This window comes from Salvelinus fontinalis, chromosome 6, assembly GCF_029448725.1.
Source record: "Salvelinus fontinalis isolate EN_2023a chromosome 6, ASM2944872v1, whole genome shotgun sequence".
Taxonomy (NCBI): domain Eukaryota; kingdom Metazoa; phylum Chordata; class Actinopteri; order Salmoniformes; family Salmonidae; genus Salvelinus; species Salvelinus fontinalis.
Window position 1 is genome coordinate 4,626,079 of NC_074670.1, and position 17,924 is coordinate 4,644,002.

At 51.1% G+C, this 17,924-nt stretch overlaps 1 protein-coding gene across 1 annotated transcript in view; it reads left to right on the forward strand.

The window, feature by feature from the left end:
• The window catches only part of LOC129856880 (oxysterol-binding protein-related protein 10-like), a 107,058-nt gene that overhangs the window by 37,722 nt on the left and 51,412 nt on the right, over positions 1-17,924 (forward strand). The window contains exon 4 of the mRNA XM_055924621.1: positions 3,256-3,504. Coding sequence (XP_055780596.1) covers positions 3,256-3,504 — 249 coding nt within the window. The remainder of the gene's footprint in view (positions 1-3,255; positions 3,505-17,924) is intronic.

The window sequence follows — 17,924 nt, forward strand, 5'->3', positions numbered from 1 at the left end:
TGTCAGAGTAGAGTTAGACTGGGAAATGGCTCCATGTTAGAGTAGAGTTAGACTGGGAAATGGCTCCATGTCAGAGTAGAGTTAGACTGGGGAAATGGCTCCATGTTAGAGTAGAGTCAGACTGGGGAAATGGCTCCATGTCAGACTGGGGAAATGGCTCCATGTTAGACTGGGGAAATGGCTCCATGTTAGACTGGGGAAATGGCTCCATGTTAGAGTAGAGTTAGACTGGGGAAATGGCTCCATGTTAGACTGGGGAAATGGCTCCATGTTAGAGTAGAGTTAGACTGGGGAAATGGCTCCATGTCAGACTGGGGAAATGGCTCCATGTCAGAGTAGAGTTAGACTGGGGAAATGGCTCCATGTTAGACTGGGGAAATGGCTCCATGTTAGACTGGGGAAATGGCTCCATGTTAGACTGGGGAAATGGCTCCATGTTAGACTGGGGAAATGGCTCCATGTCAGACTGGGGAAATGGCTCCATGTTAGAGTAGAGTTAGACTGGGGAAATGGCTCCATGTCAGAGTAGAGTTAGACTGGGGAAATGGCTCCATGTCAGACTGGGGAAATGGCTCCATTTCAGAGTAGAGTTAGACTGGGGAAATGGCTCCATGTTAGACTGGGGAAATGGCTCCATGTCAGAGTAGAGTTAGACTGGGGAAATGGCTCCATGTTAGAGTAGAGTTAGACTGGGGAAATGGCTCCATGTTAGAGTAGAGTTAGACTGGGGAAATGGCTCCATGTCAGAGTAGAGTTAGACTGGGGAAATGGCTCCATGTTAGAGTAGAGTTAGACTGGGGAAATGGCTCCATGTTAGAGTAGAGTTAGACTGGGGAAATGGCTCCATGTTAGACTGGGGAAATGGCTCCATGTCAGAGTAGAGTTAGACTGGGGAAATGGCTCCATGTCAGACTGGGGAAATGGCTCCATGTCAGAGTAGAGTTAGACTGGGGAAATGGCTCCATGTTAGACTGGGGAAATGGCTCCATGTTAGACTGGGGAAATGGCTCCATGTTAGACTGGGGAAATGGCTCCATGTTAGACTGGGGAAATGGCTCCATGTCAGACTGGGGAAATGGCTCCATGTTAGAGTAGAGTTAGACTGGGGAAATGGCTCCATGTCAGAGTAGAGTTAGACTGGGGAAATGGCTCCATGTCAGAGTAGAGTTAGACTGGGGAAATGGCTCCATGTCAGAGTAGAGTTAGACTGGGGAAATGGCTCCATGTTAGACTTGGGAAATGGCTCCATGTCAGAGTAGAGTTAGACTGGGGAAATGGCTCCATGTTAGAGTAGAGTTAGACTGGGGAAATGGCTCCATGTTAGACTGGGGAAATGGCTCCATGTTAGACTGGGGAAATGGCTCCATGTCAGAGTAGAGTTAGACTGGGGAAATGGCTCCATGTTAGAGTAGAGTTAGACTGGGGAAATGGCTCCATGTTAGAGTAGAGTTAGACTGGGGAAATGGCTCCATGTTAGACTGGGGAAATGGCTCCATGTTAGACTGGGGAAATGGCTCCATGTCAGACTGGGGAAATGGCTCCATGTTAGACTGGGGAAATGGCTCCATGTCAGAGTAGAGTTAGACTGGGGAAATGGGGAAATGTTAGACTGGGGAAATTTATTTTATTTTAAATGATCCAATTGATAGTTACAGTCTTGTCTCATCGCTGCAACTCCCGTACGGATTCGGGAGAGGGCGAAGGTCGAGAGCCATGCGTCCTCCGAAACACAACCCAACCAAGCCGCACTGCTTCTTGACACAATGCCCACTTAACCCGGAAGCCAGCCGCACCAATGTGTCGGAGGGAAACACCGTACACCTGGCGGACCTGGTCAGCGTGCACCGCGCCCGGTTCCGCCACAGGATTCGCTAGAGAGCGATGGGACAACAACATCCCTGCCGGTCAAACCCCTCCCCCGAACCCGGACGACGCTGGGCCAATTGTGCGCCCGCCTCCATGGTTCTCCCGGGTCATGGCCCGGCTGCGACAGAGCCTGAACTCGAACCCAGAATCTCTAGTGGCACAGCTAGCTCTGCGATGCAGTGCCTTAGACCGCTGCCCAACTCGGGAGGCCCGTGTACGTTGTATCTTTGAGTCAGTAAGTGAGGTGGGAACTTAACTGAGTTTTACCGAGATGTAGTGAGAATAGAAAGTTAGTATGGATGGAATGAACTCAGAAACTCAGACGACTTTGTCTGCTTTACACCCAAACCAGGAGGGCGATAACACCTAAAAGTGTACGATGAGAATCGAACAGTAGCCAATGCATGTTATCTGTTTGGTTGCTGACTGTAATAGCAAAGGTCTCCTGGTGATTTGTATAGTTCAGCAGGTTTTACTGCAGTGTGCAGTGGTGTACTAGAGCACAGCAGCGTTGTCTTGTAAAACTGCTGTGGAGACTGAAACCTTAGCGGCGGTGGTGGTGGCTGCCTCAGCTCGATTGGCTCTGCTCTCTCTCTCTCTCTCTCTCTCTCTCTCTCTCTGTATGTCCTGACTGCTCTGCTATCTGAGCAGGATGTTCTGATCTGGCTTAGCAGCATGCTCCTCTCTCCCTCCCTCCCTTCCTCCTCCTCCACCTCCTCCTCCACCTCTTCCTCCGTCCCCTCGCATCCACCCCTCACTGCCTCCCTCCATTAAACTCCACCCTCTCTCCCTCGATACAGTACCTCCTCTCTCCCTCCCTTCCTCCTCCACCTCCTCCTCCATCCCTTCCTCCGTCCCCTCGCATCCACCCCTCACTGCCTCCCTCCATTAAACTCCACCCTCTCTCCCTCGATACAGTACCTCCTCTCTCCCTCCCTTCCTCCTCCACCTCCTCCTCCACCTCTTCCTCCGTCCCCTCGCATCCACCCCTCACTGCCTCCCTCCATTAAACTCCACCCTCCCTCCCTCGATACAGTACCTCCTCTCTACCTCTCTCCTCCCTGTCTTCACTGGCCATCACCCCTCCATACCTCCCTCCTCCCTCTCTCCCTCCTCCCCTGGCTGTGTGGCTGGCTTGGCAGGTCCTGTCCTGTCAGCCCGACCAGGCAGAGGGAGGCAGACCCAGGCAGGTAGAAGATGTCCTTGTGTGTGACATCAGAGAATGGTGGTGTTAGCGGAGCAGGAGGAGGAGGAGGTACAGCCGGGAAGAAGCAGCAGTGTGGACCTCCTCTACCCGACTGCTCTGGCTCCTCTGACTGCTGCTGCTGCAGTCTCTTTCAGGCTACCTCCTCTTCCTCCACCTCCTTCACCACCTCCTCCTCCACCCAGGGCCGGACACGCAGCTTCTCCCTGCTCCCTCCTCCACTCAGCCACCACCACCCTGCTCCGCCCGTCGCCTCCTCCTTCACCTCCAACACCTCCTCCTCACCTGGTACCCAGAGAAAGCCTCTCTACCCTGGGGTTGGAGGGGTCGTCACCATCACCCATCACAGATCCCCTGCTGCGGCCCGCCGGGCCAGGACCCAGATCAACCAGCACTACCACCCTGATCCAGGGAGGCTGAGCCAGGTCAAAGAGGTAGGGCTGCTGCTCTGGTAGGAATGTAGGTAGTACTGCTCTGGTAGGGCTGTAGGTAGGTGGTACTGCTCTGGTAGAACTGTAGGTAGGTAGTACTGCCCTGGTAGGACTGTAGGTAGGTAGTACTGCTCTGGTAGGACTGTAGGTAGGTAGTACTGCTCTGGTAGAACTGTAGGTAGGTAGTACTGCTCTGGTAGGACTGTAGGTAGGTAGTACTGCTCTGGTAGGACTGTAGGTAGGTAGTACTGCTCTGGTAGAACTGTAGGTAGGTAGTACTGCACTGGTAGGACTGTAAGTAGGTAGGTAGTACTGCTCTGGTATGACTGTAGGTAGGTAGTACTGCTCTGGTATGACTGTAGGTAGTTAGGTAGGTAGTACTGCTCTGGTAGTACTGTAGCTAGGTAGTACTGCTATGGTATGACTGTAGGTAGATAGTACTGCTCTGGTAGGACTGTAGGTAGGTAGTACTGCTCCGGTAGGACTGTAGGTAGGTAGGTAGTACTGCCCTGGTAGGACTGTAGGTAGGTAGTACTGCTCTGGTAGGACTGTAGGTAGGTAGTACTGCTCTGGTAGGACTGTAGGTAGCTAGTATTGCTCTGGTAGACCTGTAGGTAGGTAGGTAGTACTGCTCTGGTAGGACTGTAGGTAGGTAGGTAGTACTGCTCTGGTAGGACTGTAAGTAGGTAGGTAGTACTGCTCTGGTAGGCCTGTAGGTAGGTAGGTAGTACTGCTCTGGTAGAACTGTAGGTAGGTAGTACTGCTCTGGTAGAACTGTAGGTAGGTAGTACTGCTCTGGTAGGACTGTAGGTAGGTAGTACTGCTCTGGTAGAACTGTAGGTAGGTAGTACTGCTCTGGTAGAACTGTAGGTAGGTAGTACTGCTCTGGTAGGACTGTAGGTAGGTAGTACTGCTCTGGTAGGACTGTAGGTAGGTAGTACTGCTCTGGTAGAACTGTAGGTAGGTAGTACTGCTCTGGTATGACTGTAGGTAGGTAGTACTGCTCTGGTAGGACTGTAGGTAGGTAGTACTGCGCTGGTAGGACTGTAAGTAGGTAGGTAGTACTGCTCTGGTATGACTGTAGGTAGGTAGTACTGCTCTGGTATGACTGTAGGTAGTTAGGTAGGTAGTACTGCTTTGGTAGGACTGTAGCTAGGTAGTACTGCTCTGGTAGGACTGTAGGTAGGTAGTACTGCTCCGGTAGGACTGTAGGTAGGTAGGTAGTACTGCTCTGGTAGGACTGTAGGTAGGTAGGTAGGTAGGTAGGTAGGTAGTACTGCTCTGGTAGGGCTGTAGGTAGGTAGGTCTTACTGCTCTGGTAGGACTGTAGGTAGGTAGTACTGCTCTGGTAGGACTGTAGGTAGGTAGTACTGCTATGGTAGGACTGTAGGTAGGTAGTACTGCTCTGGTAGGACTGTAGGTAGGTAGTACTGCTATGGTAGGACTGTAGGTAGGTAGGTAGTACTGCTCTGGTAGGACTGTAGGTAGATAGTACTGCTCTGGTAGGACTGTAGGTAGGTAGTACTGCTCTGGTAGGACTGTAGGTAGGTAGTACTGCTCTGGTAGGCTTGTAGGTAGGTAGGTAGTACTACTCTGGTAGGACTGTAGGTAGGTAGTACTGCTTTGGTAGGGCTGTAGGTAGGTAGGTAGTACTACTCTGGTAGGACTGTAGGTAGGTAGTACTGCTCTGGTAGGCTTGTAGGTAGGTAGGTAGTACTACTCTGGTAGGGCTGTAGGTAGGTAGTACTGCTTTGGTAGGGCTGTAGGTAGGTAGTACTGCTTTGGTAGGGCTGTAGGTAGGTAGTACTGCTCTGGTAGGACTGTAGGTAGGTAGTACTGCTCTGGTAGGACTGTAGGTAGGTAGTACTGCTCTGGTAGGACTGTAGGTAGGTAGTACTGCTCTGGTAGAACTGTAGTACGTAGTACTGCGTCGTTACAGCGTTGCTATAGCGTCGTTACAGCGTTGCTATAGCGTCGTTACAGCGTTGCTATAGCGTCGTTACAGCGTTGCTATCGCGTCGTTACAGCGTTGCTATAGCGTCGTTACAGCGTTGCTATGGCGTCGTTACAGCGTTGCTATAGCGTCGTTACAGCGTTGCTATAGCGTCGTTACAGCGTTGCTATAGCGTCGTTACAGCGTTGCTATGGCGTCGTTACAGCGTTGCTATGGCGTCGTTACAGCGTTGCTATGGCGTCGTTACAGCGTTGCTATAGCGTCGTTACAGCGTTGCTATAGCGTCGTTACAGCGTTGCTATAGCGTCGTTACAGCGTTGCTATAGCGTCGTTACAGCGTTGCTATAGCGTCGTTACAGCGTTGCTATAGCGTCGTTACAGCGTTGCTATAGCGTCGTTACAGCGTTGCTATCGCGTCGTTACAGCGTTGCTATAGCATGGTTACAGCGTTGCTATAGCGTTGTTACAGCGTTGCTATAGCGTCGTTACAGAGTTGCTATAGCGTCATTACAGCGTTGCTATAGCATGGTTACAGCGTTGCTATAGCGTTGTTACAGCGTTGCTATAGCGTTGTTACAGCGTTGCTATAGCGTCGTTACAGCGTTGCTATAGCGTCATTACAGCGTTGCTATCGCGTCATTACAGCGTTGCTATAGCATGGTTACAGCGTTGCTATAGCGTCGTTACAGCGTTGCTATAGCATGGTTACAGCGTTGCTATAGCGTCATTACAGCGTTGCTATAGCGTCATTACAGCGTTGCTATAGCATGGTTACAGCGTTGCTATAGCGTCGTTACAGCGTTGCTATAGCATGGTTACAGCGTTGCTATAGCGTCATTACAGCGTTGCTATAGCGTCGTTACAGCGTTGCTATCGCGTCACTTTCACTTTGTTACAAAGTCAACATCCTGATTCCATGTGTACTACCTCACCAGTCTATGTGTACTACATCACCATCACCATGGTGACACGACAGAGTAGTCATCTCTCTCCTCCTCCTCCTCCTCCTCCTCCTCCTCCTCCTCCTCCTGTCCCCCTCCTCTCCCCCTTCTCCACCTCTTCCCCCTCCTCCTCCTCCTGTCCCCCTCCTCTCCCCATTCCCCCTCCTGTCCTCCTCCTCCTCCTGTCCCCCTCCTCTCCCCATTCCTCCTCCTGTCCTCCTCCTCCTCCTCTCCCCCTCCTCCCCCTCCTCCTCCTGTCCCCCTCATCTCCCCCTTCTCCTCCTCTCCCCCTTCTCCACCTCTTCCCCCTCCTCCTCCTGTCCCCCTCCTCCCCCTCCTCCTCCCCCTCCTCCTCCTGTCCCCCTCCTCCTCCTCTCCACCTCCCTCCTCCTCCTCTCCCCCTTCTCCACCTCTTCCCCCTCCTCCTCCTCCTGTCCCCCTCCTCCTCCTGTCCCCCTCCTCCCCCTCCTCCTCATGTCCCCCTCCTCTCCCCCTCCTCCTCCTCCTCCTCCTGTCCCCCTCCTCCCCCTCCTCCTCATGTCCTCCTCCTGTCCCCCTCCTCCCCCTGTCCCCCTCCTCCTCCTGTCCCCCTCCTCCCCCTCCTCCTCCTGTTCCCCTCCTCTACCCCTCCTCCTTGAGAGAGAGAGAGAGGAAGGGACTCCAGAGAGAGAGAGAGAGAGAGGAAGGGACTCCAGAGAGAGAGAGAGAGAGAGGAAGAGACTCCAGAGAAAGAGAGAGGAAGGGACTCCAGAGAGAGAGAGAGAGAGAGGAAGGGACTCCAGAGAGAGAGAGAGAGAGAGGAAGGGACTCCAGAGAGAGAGAGAGACATAGTGATCTGAGACTATTATGCAGCGTCTGTCAGAGTTGAAGCAGCCAGCCAATCGAGGTGGAGAATATTCAGCACAAATGTCCTGTCTCTACTCTGTGTCAGGACCAAATCATTCATCAGACTGGATCATGCCAGAGGGAGTACGCATTGGTTTAACATTAGATCAAAACAAGGGAAATGTTACGCTCCTTTAGCAGGGAGTACCTGATAAAGGTGGATGGGTTTATGGGTGGATGGGTTTATGGGGCTTTGTCAGGCGGCAGCCTTGTGTGTCTTCACTCCCCTCTGGATACTGGAGATAAGATTTATATGGAGAAGTTATGAATGGAGGGAGGAAGAGGATGCTGGGAACTGGAGGGAGGAAGAGAGGATGCTGGGAACTGGAGGGAGGAAGAGAGGATGCTGGGAACTGGAGGGAGGAAGAGGATGCTGGGAACTGGAGGGAGGGAAGAGAGGATGCTGGGAACTGGAGGGAGGGAGGGAGGAAGAGGATGCTGGGAACTGGAGGGAGGGAGGGAGGAAGAGGATGCTGGGAACTGGAGGCAGGGAGGAAAAGGATGCTGGGAACTGGAGGGAGGGAAGAGAGGATGCTGGGAACTGGAGGGAGGGAAGAGAGGATGCTGGGAACTGGAGGGAGGAAGAGAGGATGCTGGGAACTGGAGGGAGGGAGGAAGAGGATGCTGGGAACTGGAGGGAGGGAGGAAGAGGATGCTGGGAACTGGAGGCAGGGAGGAAGGGGATGCTGGGAACTGGAGGGAGGGAGGAAAAGGATGCTGGGAACTGGAGGGAGGAAGAGAGGATGCTGGGAACTGGAGGGAGGAAGAGAGGATGCTGGGAACTGGAGGGAGGAAGAGGATGCTGGGAACTGGAGGGAGGAAGAGGATGCTGGGAACTGGAGGGAGGGAAGAGAGGATGCTGGGAACTGGAGGGAGGAAGAGGATGCTGGGAACTGGAGGGAGGGAGGAAGAGGATGCTGGGAACTGGAGGGAGGGAGGGAGGAAGAGGATGCTGGGAACTGGTTAAGGAAAAGCTCCCATTTCTCATCTGTCAATTTTTTTTTTCGACAATTGAAGTTTTATAAACTTTTGTTTGTAGAAATAGATGTTATATCTTGAGTGTATTAGAACATCTGCTGCAGTGTGACAGGTGCCCTGACGTTTTGCTTCCATATCCTGGAGCTGAGAGTTCTTCATCCCCCTCCTCGTCACGGTTCTGATTCTGGGCCTCTATTAACTCGCCCTGGTTTAACCTCCTGAAGTCCAAGACTACAAAACTAACATATTACATTGTTGTTAAGATACCCTGGATCATTTAGCTATTTGAATTGGAATTTTAGGACCTCTTTAGGTATATTTGATTTTATTATTATTATATAATACTTGGTCTTTACTACTAGAAACACATTGAATAAAACATTCATAAATGGCAACAAAAAAAAGACAGTCCAAAAATAAATATTAAGGAATGAGGTTTTGAAGTTTCTGTCCTGTATCTAGAAGATTTAAGAAAGATTAGAAAATATTTTTGTTTTTTTTTGGACACATATTCAACCGCTTATTTTTGTTGGCACAAAACTACCTCCATACTTCCATTAATTTGTGTTACATCAACGTGTTCGTGAGAGTCTCATCTTTCCATAGAGGGGTCATATTAGTTTATAGGCCAAACCGTTCGGACGCTACAGACGTTTCCGTGAGACGATCGATTTTCAGGATGTCTCCTGGTCTGACAAACACAGCTGTAGCTCGGACACCTTCCACCACAGATGCAGAAGGCCGACGTACAGTAGACGGATGTGGTGGATTGAGACGCAGCCCACACCAAGAAACCCTGATATCTCTAGTGGTGGATTGAGACACAGCCCACACCAAGAAACAACTGATATCTCTAGTGGTGGATTGAGACGCAGCCCACACCAAGAGACCCTGATATCTCTAGTGGTGGATTGAGACGCAGCCCACACCAAGAGACCCTGATATCTCTAGTGGTGGATTGAGACGCAGCCCACACCAAAAACAACTGATATCTCTAGTGGTGGATTGAGACGCAGCCCACACCAAGAAACAACTGATATCTCTAGTGGTGGATTGAGACGCAGCCCACACCAAGAGACCCTGATATCTCTAGTGGTGGATTGAGACGCAGCCCACACCAAGAAACAACTGATATCTCTAGTGGTGGATTGAGACGCAGCCCACACCAAGAGACCCTGATATCTCTAGTGGTGGATTGAGACGCAGCCCACACCAAGAGACCCTGATATCTCTAGTGGTGGATTGAGACGCAGCCCACACCAAAAACAACTGATATCTCTAGTGGTGGATTGAGACGCAGCCCACACCAAGAGACCCTGATATCTCTAGTGGTGGATTGAGACGCAGCCCACACCAAGAAACAACTGATATCTCTAGTGGTGGATTGAGACGCAGCCCACACCAAGAGACCCTGATATCTCTAGTGGTGGATTAAGACGCAGCCCACACCAAGAGACCCTGATATCTCTAGTGGTGGATTGAGACGCAGCCCACACCAAAAACAACTGATATCTCTAGTGGTGGATTGAGACGCAGCCCACACCAAAAACAACTGATATCTCTAGTGGTGGATTGAGACACAGCCCACACCAAGAAACAACTGATATCTCTAGTGGTGGATTGAGACGCAGCCCACACCAAGAGACCCTGATATCTCTAGTGGTGGATTGAGACGCAGCCCACACCAAAAACAACTGATATCTCTAGTGGTGGATTGAGACACAGCCCACACCAAGAAACAACTGATATCTCTAGTGGTGGATTGAGACGCAGCCCACACCAAAAACAACTGATATCTCTAGTTTAAACTGACGGATTTTGATGTAGATTTTCTTATTATGTTACTTAGATTGTCCCGTCAATAGCCTCTTCTTTTTGCTTCCTGAGATGGGGCTGACTGCATGTCTCTGGCCTTTAACCAGCTGTGTCTCTCTCCTGGAATCAGCTGAGGTCTCCACAGAGAGGAGGACGTGTCTTCACAAGAGGAAGTGCCCGTGTCTGGTTCATAGAGGTCTCTCCTCTCCTGGGTGTTGGAGATAAACCCTGGATGGGGATGGATGGTGGTCTGAGCCTCAGACCCTAAAACCTAACTCTAACCTTTTTGATGGAGGGAAATCTAGCATGACCTTTGAACTATATTCCTACTTGTATATGCAGTTTTTATGAGATTACTGAGCCAGGCGGCTGACAGACGTACAACCCTAAGCAGGGGATTTCACCTCTTCCTCATCAGCATGCATGTCACGACTTCGACCGAGGCAGGCTCTCCTTCCCGTTCGGGTGGCGCTCGGCGGTCGTCGTCACCGGCCTATTAGCTGCCACTGATCCTTTTCTCCCCCTCCCTATGTGGTTATTGGGTGCACCTGTTTTGTATGAGGGTGTAATTAGTTGGGCTTATTAGTCAGCCGGCCCGCACGTTTCTTTGTGCGGGATTGTTGGTTAGTAAGAGTGGTGTTTGTTTGGTTCTTCGTGTTTACTGGACTGTGTTCGTTTCCCCCGTGTCTGGGGTTGTTTGAGAGGTACACCCAGTGTGTTAGTAGGGTGGCCTGGTTTCTCCGTGTTCATTAAAGAACAGTTGTTATTGCACCTGCTGTTTCCCTGCGCTTGACTACGCACTCCGACACCCAGGCCTTACATGCATCATTTCATTTGTTGAGCATGGATAGGACATGAGGAAATCCCCTTTCCGTAAGGAAGAACAGTACTCCAGGATTTTGAACAAGGTAAACTGATGCTATCATTGCTTCTGGGTAATTTATATCTGGAGCCATCTGATGACAGGCCTTGGGAAGGGGACAGAGGAAGAGGAGAGGGCTGTGGAGAGAAGAAGAGGAGAGGGATGAGGAAGAGGAGAGGGATGTGGAGAGAAGAAGAGGAGAGGGATGTGGAGAGAGGAAGAGGAGAGAGGAAGAGGAGAGAGGAAGAGGAGAGAGGAAGAGGAGAGAGGAAGAGGAGAGAGGAAGAGGAGAGAGGAAGAGGAGAGGGATGTGGAGAGAGGAAGAGGAGAGGGGTGTGGAGAGAGGAAGAGGAGAGGGATGAGGAGAGAAGAAGAGGAGAGGGATGTGGAGAGAAGAAGAGGAGAGAGGAAGAGGAGAGGGGTGTGGAGAGAGGAAGAGGAGAGGGATGTGGAGAGAGGAAGAGGAGAGGGATGTGGAGAGAGGAAGAGGAGAGGGATGTGGAGAGAGGAAGAGGAGAGGGATGAGGAGAGAGGAAGAGGAGAGGAATGTGGAGAGAGGAAGAGGAGAGAGGAAGAGGAGAGAGGAAGAGGAGAGGGATGTGGAGAGAGGAAGAGGAGAGGGATGTGGAGGGAGGAAGAGGAGAGGGATGTGGAGGGAGGAAGAGGAGAGGGATGTGGAGAGAGGAAGAGGAGAGGGATGAGGAGAGAGGAAGAGGAGAGGGATGTGGAGAGAGGAAGAGGAGAGGGATGTGGAGGGAGGAAGAGGAGAGGGATGAGGAGAGAGGAAGAGGAGAGGGATGAGGAGAGAGGAAGAGGAGAGGGATGAGGAGAGAGGAAGAGGAGAGGGATGTGGAGAGAGGAAGAGGAGAGAGGAAGAGGAGAGGGATGAGGAAGAGGAGAGGGATGAGGAGAGAGGAAGAGGAGAGAGGAAGAGGAGAGGGATGAGGAGAGAGGAAGAGGAGAGGGATGAGGAGAGAGGAAGAGGAGAGGGATGTGGAGAGAGGAAGAGGAGAGAGGAAGAGGAGAGAGGAAGAGGAGAGGGATGTGGAGAGAGGAAGAGGAGAGAGGAAGAGGAGAGAGGAAGAGGAGAGGGATGTGGAGAGAGGAAGAGGAGAGGGATGTGGAGAGAGGAAGAGGAGAGAGGAAGAGGAGAGAGGAAGAGGAGAGGGATGTGGAGAGAGGAAGAGGAGAGAGATGTGGAGAGAGGAAGAGGAGAGGGGTGTGGAGAGAGGAAGAGGAGAGGGATGTGGAGAGAGGAAGAGGAGAGGGATGAGGAAGAGGAGAGGGATGTGGAGAGAGGAAGAGGAGAGGAATGTGGAGAGAGGAAGAGGAGAGAGGAAGAGGAGAGGGATGTGGAGAGAGGAAGAGGAGAGGGATGAGGAAGAGGAGAGGGATGTGGAGAGAGGAAGAGGAGAGGAATGTGGAGAGAGGAAGAGGAGAGAGGAAGAGGAGAGGGATGTGGAGGGAGGAAGAGGAGAGGGCTGTGGAGAGAGGAAGAGGAGAGGGGTGTGGAGAGAGGAAGAGGAGAGAGGTGTGGAGAGAGGAAGAGGAGAGGGATGTGGAGAGAGGAAGAGGAGAGGGATGTGGAGGGAGGAAGAGGAGAGGGATGTGGAGGGAGGAAGAGGAGAGGGATGTGGAGAGAGGAAGAGGAGAGAGGAAGAGGAGAGGGGTGTGGAGAGAGGAAGAGGAGAGGGATGAGGAAGAGGAGAGGGGTGTGGAGAGAGGAAGAGGAGAGGGATGTGGAGGGAGGAAGAGGAGAGGGATGTGGAGAGAGGAAGAGGAGAGGGATGAGGAAGAGGAGAGGGATGAGGAAGAGGAGAGGGATGTGGAGAGAGGAAGAGGAGAGGGATGTGGAGGGAGGAAGAGGAGAGGGATGTGGAGAGAGGAAGAGGAGAGGGATGTGGAGAGAGGAAGAGGAGAGGGATGTGGAGGGAGGAAGAGGAGAGGGCTGTGGAGAGAGGAAGAGGAGAGAGGAAGAGGAGAGAGGAAGAGGAGAGGGGTGTGGAGAGAGGAAGAGGAGGGGATGTGGAGAGAGGAAGAGGAGAGGGATGAGGAGGGAGGAAGAGGAGAGGGATGAGGAAGAGGAGAGGGGTGTGGACAGAGGAAGAGGAGAGGGCTGTGGAGAGAGGAAGAGGAGAGGGATGTGGAGAGAGGAAGAGGAGAGAGGAAGAGGAGAGGGATGTGGAGGGAGGAAGAGGAGGGATAGAGGGCATGATGAGCATCCCACTATACTGCACCAGAACATTACACCAGGTGATGAATATATATTACAGAATACAGAGACAGAGGGACAAAATAATATGTGTGACACAGAGAGAGAGAGGGGGGGGAGGGAGAAAGAGGGGGATAGAGAAGGGTGAGAGAAAGGGGGATGAGAAGAGAGAGATGGAGAGGGGGAGGGTACTCCAGAGAGAGGGAGGGGGGGAGAGAGAGAGAAGGGGGAGAGAAAGGGGGATGAGAAGTAACAGGGATACAGAGAGAGGTAGGAGACTTAAGAGAAAGGGAGAGAGAGGTAGGAGACTTAAGAGAAGGCGAGAGAGTTCATGGGAAAGAAAGAGTGATGGATTTTATCTGTCGGTGGCATATCTTTGGAGCTTTTCTTTTCATAGTGAAGCTGTCTCTCTCTCTGTCTCTGTCTCTGTCTCTCTGTCTCTGTCTCTGTCTCTTTGATTCAGGTGTAAGCTGAGAACAAAGGAATCTTCAGAGAGTTCAGGGAACAGTGCGTGTGTGTTTGTGTATGTTTGCAAGAATTAACGACTCCTCTGAAAGAATGCTGCTAGCCCCAGAGACCACAGGGCTAAGCCTGATAAGAGAGAGAGATATACAGAGAGAGGGGCGAGGGGGAAGAGAGAGTGATGGGGAGAAGGAAATAAATGAGAGAGAGGGAGAGAGAGAGATATACAGAGAGAGGGGCGAGGGGGAAGAGAGAGTGATGGGGAGAAGGAAATAAATGAGAGAGAGGGAGAGAGAGAGATATACAGAGAGAGGGGCGAGGGGGAAGAGAGAGTGATGGGGAGAAGGAAATAAATGAGAGAGAGGGAGAGAGAGAGATATACAGAGAGAGGGGCGAGGGGGAAGAGAGAGTGATGGGGAGAAGGAAATAAATGAGAGAGAGGGAGAGAGAGAGATATACAGAGAGAGGGGCGAGGGGAAAGAGAGAGTGATGGGGAGAAGGAAATAAATGAGAGAGAGGGAGAGAGATATACAGAGAGAGGGGCGAGGGGAAAGAGAGAGTGATGGGGAGAAGGAAATAAATGAGAGAGAGGGAGAGAGATATACAGAGAGAGGGGCGAGGGGAAAGAGAGTGATGGGGAGAAGGAAATAAATGAGAGAGGGAGAGAGATATACAGAGAGAGGGGCGAGGGGGAAGAGAGAGTGATGGGGAGAAGGAAATAAATGAGAGAGAGGGAGAGAGATATACAGAGAGAGGGGCGAGGGGGAAGAGTGATGGGAGAAGGAAATAAATGAGAGAGAGAGAGAGGCTGAGTTGTCTTCTTCATGATTAAAAGTGAGAGGATTTCTATAGAAGAATAACAGCAGAGGTCAAAGGAGCTGTCGGGACGGGGGGGGGGACGGGGGGGGGGGTGTCTGTGTCTGTCTGTCTGTCTGTCTGTCTGTCGAGGTGTAACTCAGACTACTTTGAGATATAGATCCACTCTTGTCTGCCAGCCACAGCTCATTTTATATCCAATGTGGAGTGCTGTCTCTCTGCCTTATAGATTTTCCAACTGGCACCAACCCCAGTAACGCCTAGAATAGGGACCAGCCCTAGAATAGGGACCAACCCTAGTAAAGCCCTAGAATAGGGACCAACCCTAGTAAAGCCATAGAATAGGGACCAGCCTTAGTAAAGCCCTAGAATAGAGACCAACCCTAGTAAAGCCCTAGAATAGGGACCACCCCTAGTAACGCCCTAGAATAGGGACCAGCCCTAGTAAAGCCCTGGAATGGGGACCAACCCTAGTAAAGCCATAGAATAGGGTCCAACCCTAGTAAAGCCCTAGAATGGGGACCAACCCTAGTAAAGCCCTAGAATAGTGACCAGCTCTAGTAAAGCCCTAGAATAGAGACCAGCCCTAGAAAAGCCCTAGAATAGGGACCAACCCTAGTAAAGCCCTAGAATAGAGACCAGCCCTAGAAACGCCCTAGAATAGGGACAAACCCTAGTAAAGCCCTAGAATAGATACCAACCCTAGTAAAGCCCTAGAATAGGGACCAACCCTAGTAAAGCCCTAGAATAGAGACCAACCCTAGTAAAGCCCTAGAATAGAGACCAACCCTAGTAAAGCCCTAGAATGGGGACCAACCCTAGTAAAGCCCTAGAATAGGGACCGACCCTAGTAAAGCCCTAGAATAGGGACCAACCCTAGTAAAGCCCTAGAATAGGGACCAACCCTAGTAAAGCCCTATAATTGGGACCAACCCTAGTAAAGCCCTGGAATGGGGACCAACCCTAGTAAAGCCCTAGAATAGGGACGAACCCTAGTAAAGCCCTAGAATAGGGACCAACCCTAGTAAAGCCCTAGAATAGGGACCAACCCTAGTAAAGCCCTAGAATAGGGACCAACCCTAGTAAAGCCCTAGAATAGGGACCAACCCTAGTAAAGCCCTAGAATAGGGACCAGCCCTAGTAAAGCCCTAGAATAGGGACCATCCCTAGTAAAGCCCTAGAATAGGGACCAACCCTAGTAAAGCCCTAGAATAGGGACCAGCCCTAGTAAAGCCCTAGAATAGGGACCAGCCCTAGTAAAGCCCTAGAATAGGGACCAACCCTAGTAAAGCCCTAGAATAGGGACCAGCCCTAGTAAAGCCCTAGAATAGTGACCAGCCCTAGTAAAGCCCTAGAATAGGGACCAGCCCTAGTAAAGTCCTAGAATAGGGACCAACCCTAGTAAAGCCCTAGAATAGGGACCAACCCTAGTAAAGCCCTAGAATAGGGGCCGACCCTAGTAAAGCCCTAGAATAGAGACCGACCCTAGTAAAGCCCAAGAATAGGGACCGACCCTAGTAAAGCCCTAGAATAGGGACCAACCCTAGTAAAGCCCTAGAATAGGGACCAACCCTAGTAAAGCCCTAGAATAGGGACCGACCCTAGTAAATCCCTAGAATAGAGACCGACCCTAGTAAAGCCCTAGAATAGGGACCAACCCTAGTAAAGCCCTAGAATAGGGACCAACCCTAGTAAAGCCCTAGAATAGGGACCAACCCTAGTAAAACCCTAGAATAGGGACCAACCCTAGTAAAGCCCTAGAATAGGGACCAACCCTAGTAAAGCCCTAGAATAGGGACCAACCCTAGTAAAGCCCTAGAATAGGGACCAACCCTAGTAAAGCCCTAGAATAGGGACCAACCCTAGTAAAGCCCTAGAATAGGGACCAACCCTAGTAAAGCCCTAGAATAGGGACCAACCCTAGTAAAGCCCTAGAATAGGGACCAACCCTAGTAAAGGCCTAGAATAGGGACCGACCCTAGTAAAGCCCTAGAATAGGGACCAACCCTAGTAAAGCCCTAGAATAGAGACCGACCCTAGTAAAGCCCTAGAATAGGGACCAACCCTAGTAAAGCCCTAGAATAGAGACCGACCCTAGTAAAGCCCTAGAATAGGGACCAACCCTAGTAAAGCCCTAGAATAGAGACCAACCCTAGTAAAGCCCTAGAATAGGGACCAACCCTAGTAAAGCCCTAGAATAGGGACCAACCCTAGTAAAGCCCTAGAATAGGGACCAACCCTAGTAAAGCCCTAGAATAGGGACCAACCCTAGTAAAACCCTAGAATAGGGACCAACCCTAGTAAAGCCCTAGAATAGGGACCAACCCTAGTAAAGCCCTAGAATAGAGACCAACCCTAGTAAAGCCCTAGAATAGGGACCAACCCTAGTAAAGCCCTAGAATAGGGACCAACCCTAGTAAAGCCCTAGAATAGGGACCAACCCTAGTAAAGCCCTAGAATAGGGACCAGCCCTAGTAAAGCCCTAGAATAGGGACCAGCCCTAGTAAAGCCCTAGAATAGAGACCAACCCTAGTAAAGCCCTAGAATAGGGACCAGCCCTAGTAAAGCCCTAGAATAGGGACCAACCCTAGTAAAGCCCTAGAATAGGGACCAGCCCTAGTAAAGCCCTAGAATAGGGACCAACCCTAGTAAAGCCCTAGAATAGAGACCAACCCTAGTAAAGCCCTAGAATAGGGACCAACCCTAGTAAAGCCCTAGAATAGGGACCAACCCTAGTAAAGCCCTAGAATAGGGACCAACCCTAGTAAAGCCCTAGAATAGAGACCAGCCCTAGAAAAGGGACCAACCCTAGTAAAGCCCTAGAATAGGGACCAACCCTAGTAAAGCCCTAGAATAGGGACCAACCCTAGTAAAGCCCTAGAATAGGGACCAACCCTAGTAAAGCCCTAGAATAGAGACCAGCCCTAGAAAAGGGACCAACCCTAGTAAAGCCCTAGAATAGGGACCAGCCCTAGTAAAGCCCTAGAATAGGGACCAACCCTAGTAAAGCCCTAGAATAGAGACCAACCCTAGTAAAGCCCTAGAATAGGGACCAACCCTAGTAAAGCCCTAGAATAGGGACCAACCCTAGTAAAGCCCTAGAATAGGGACCAACCCTAGTAAAGCCCTAGAATAGAGACCAGCCCTAGAATAGGGACCAACCCTAGTAAAGCCCTAGAATAGGGACCAGCCCTAGTAAAGCCCTAGAATAGGGACCAGCCCTAGTAAAGCCCTAGAATAGGGACCAACCCTAGTAAAGCCCTAGAATAGGGACCAGCCCTAGTAAAGCCCTAGAATAGTGACCAGCCCTAGTAAAGCCCTAGAATAGGGACCAGCCCTAGTAAAGTCCTAGAATAGGGACCAACCCTAGTAAAGCCCTAGAATAGGGACCAACCCTAGTAAAGCCCTAGAATAGGGGCCAACCCTAGTAAAGCCCTAGAATAGAGACCGACCCTAGTAAAGCCCAAGAATAGGGACCGACCCTAGTAAAGCCCTAGA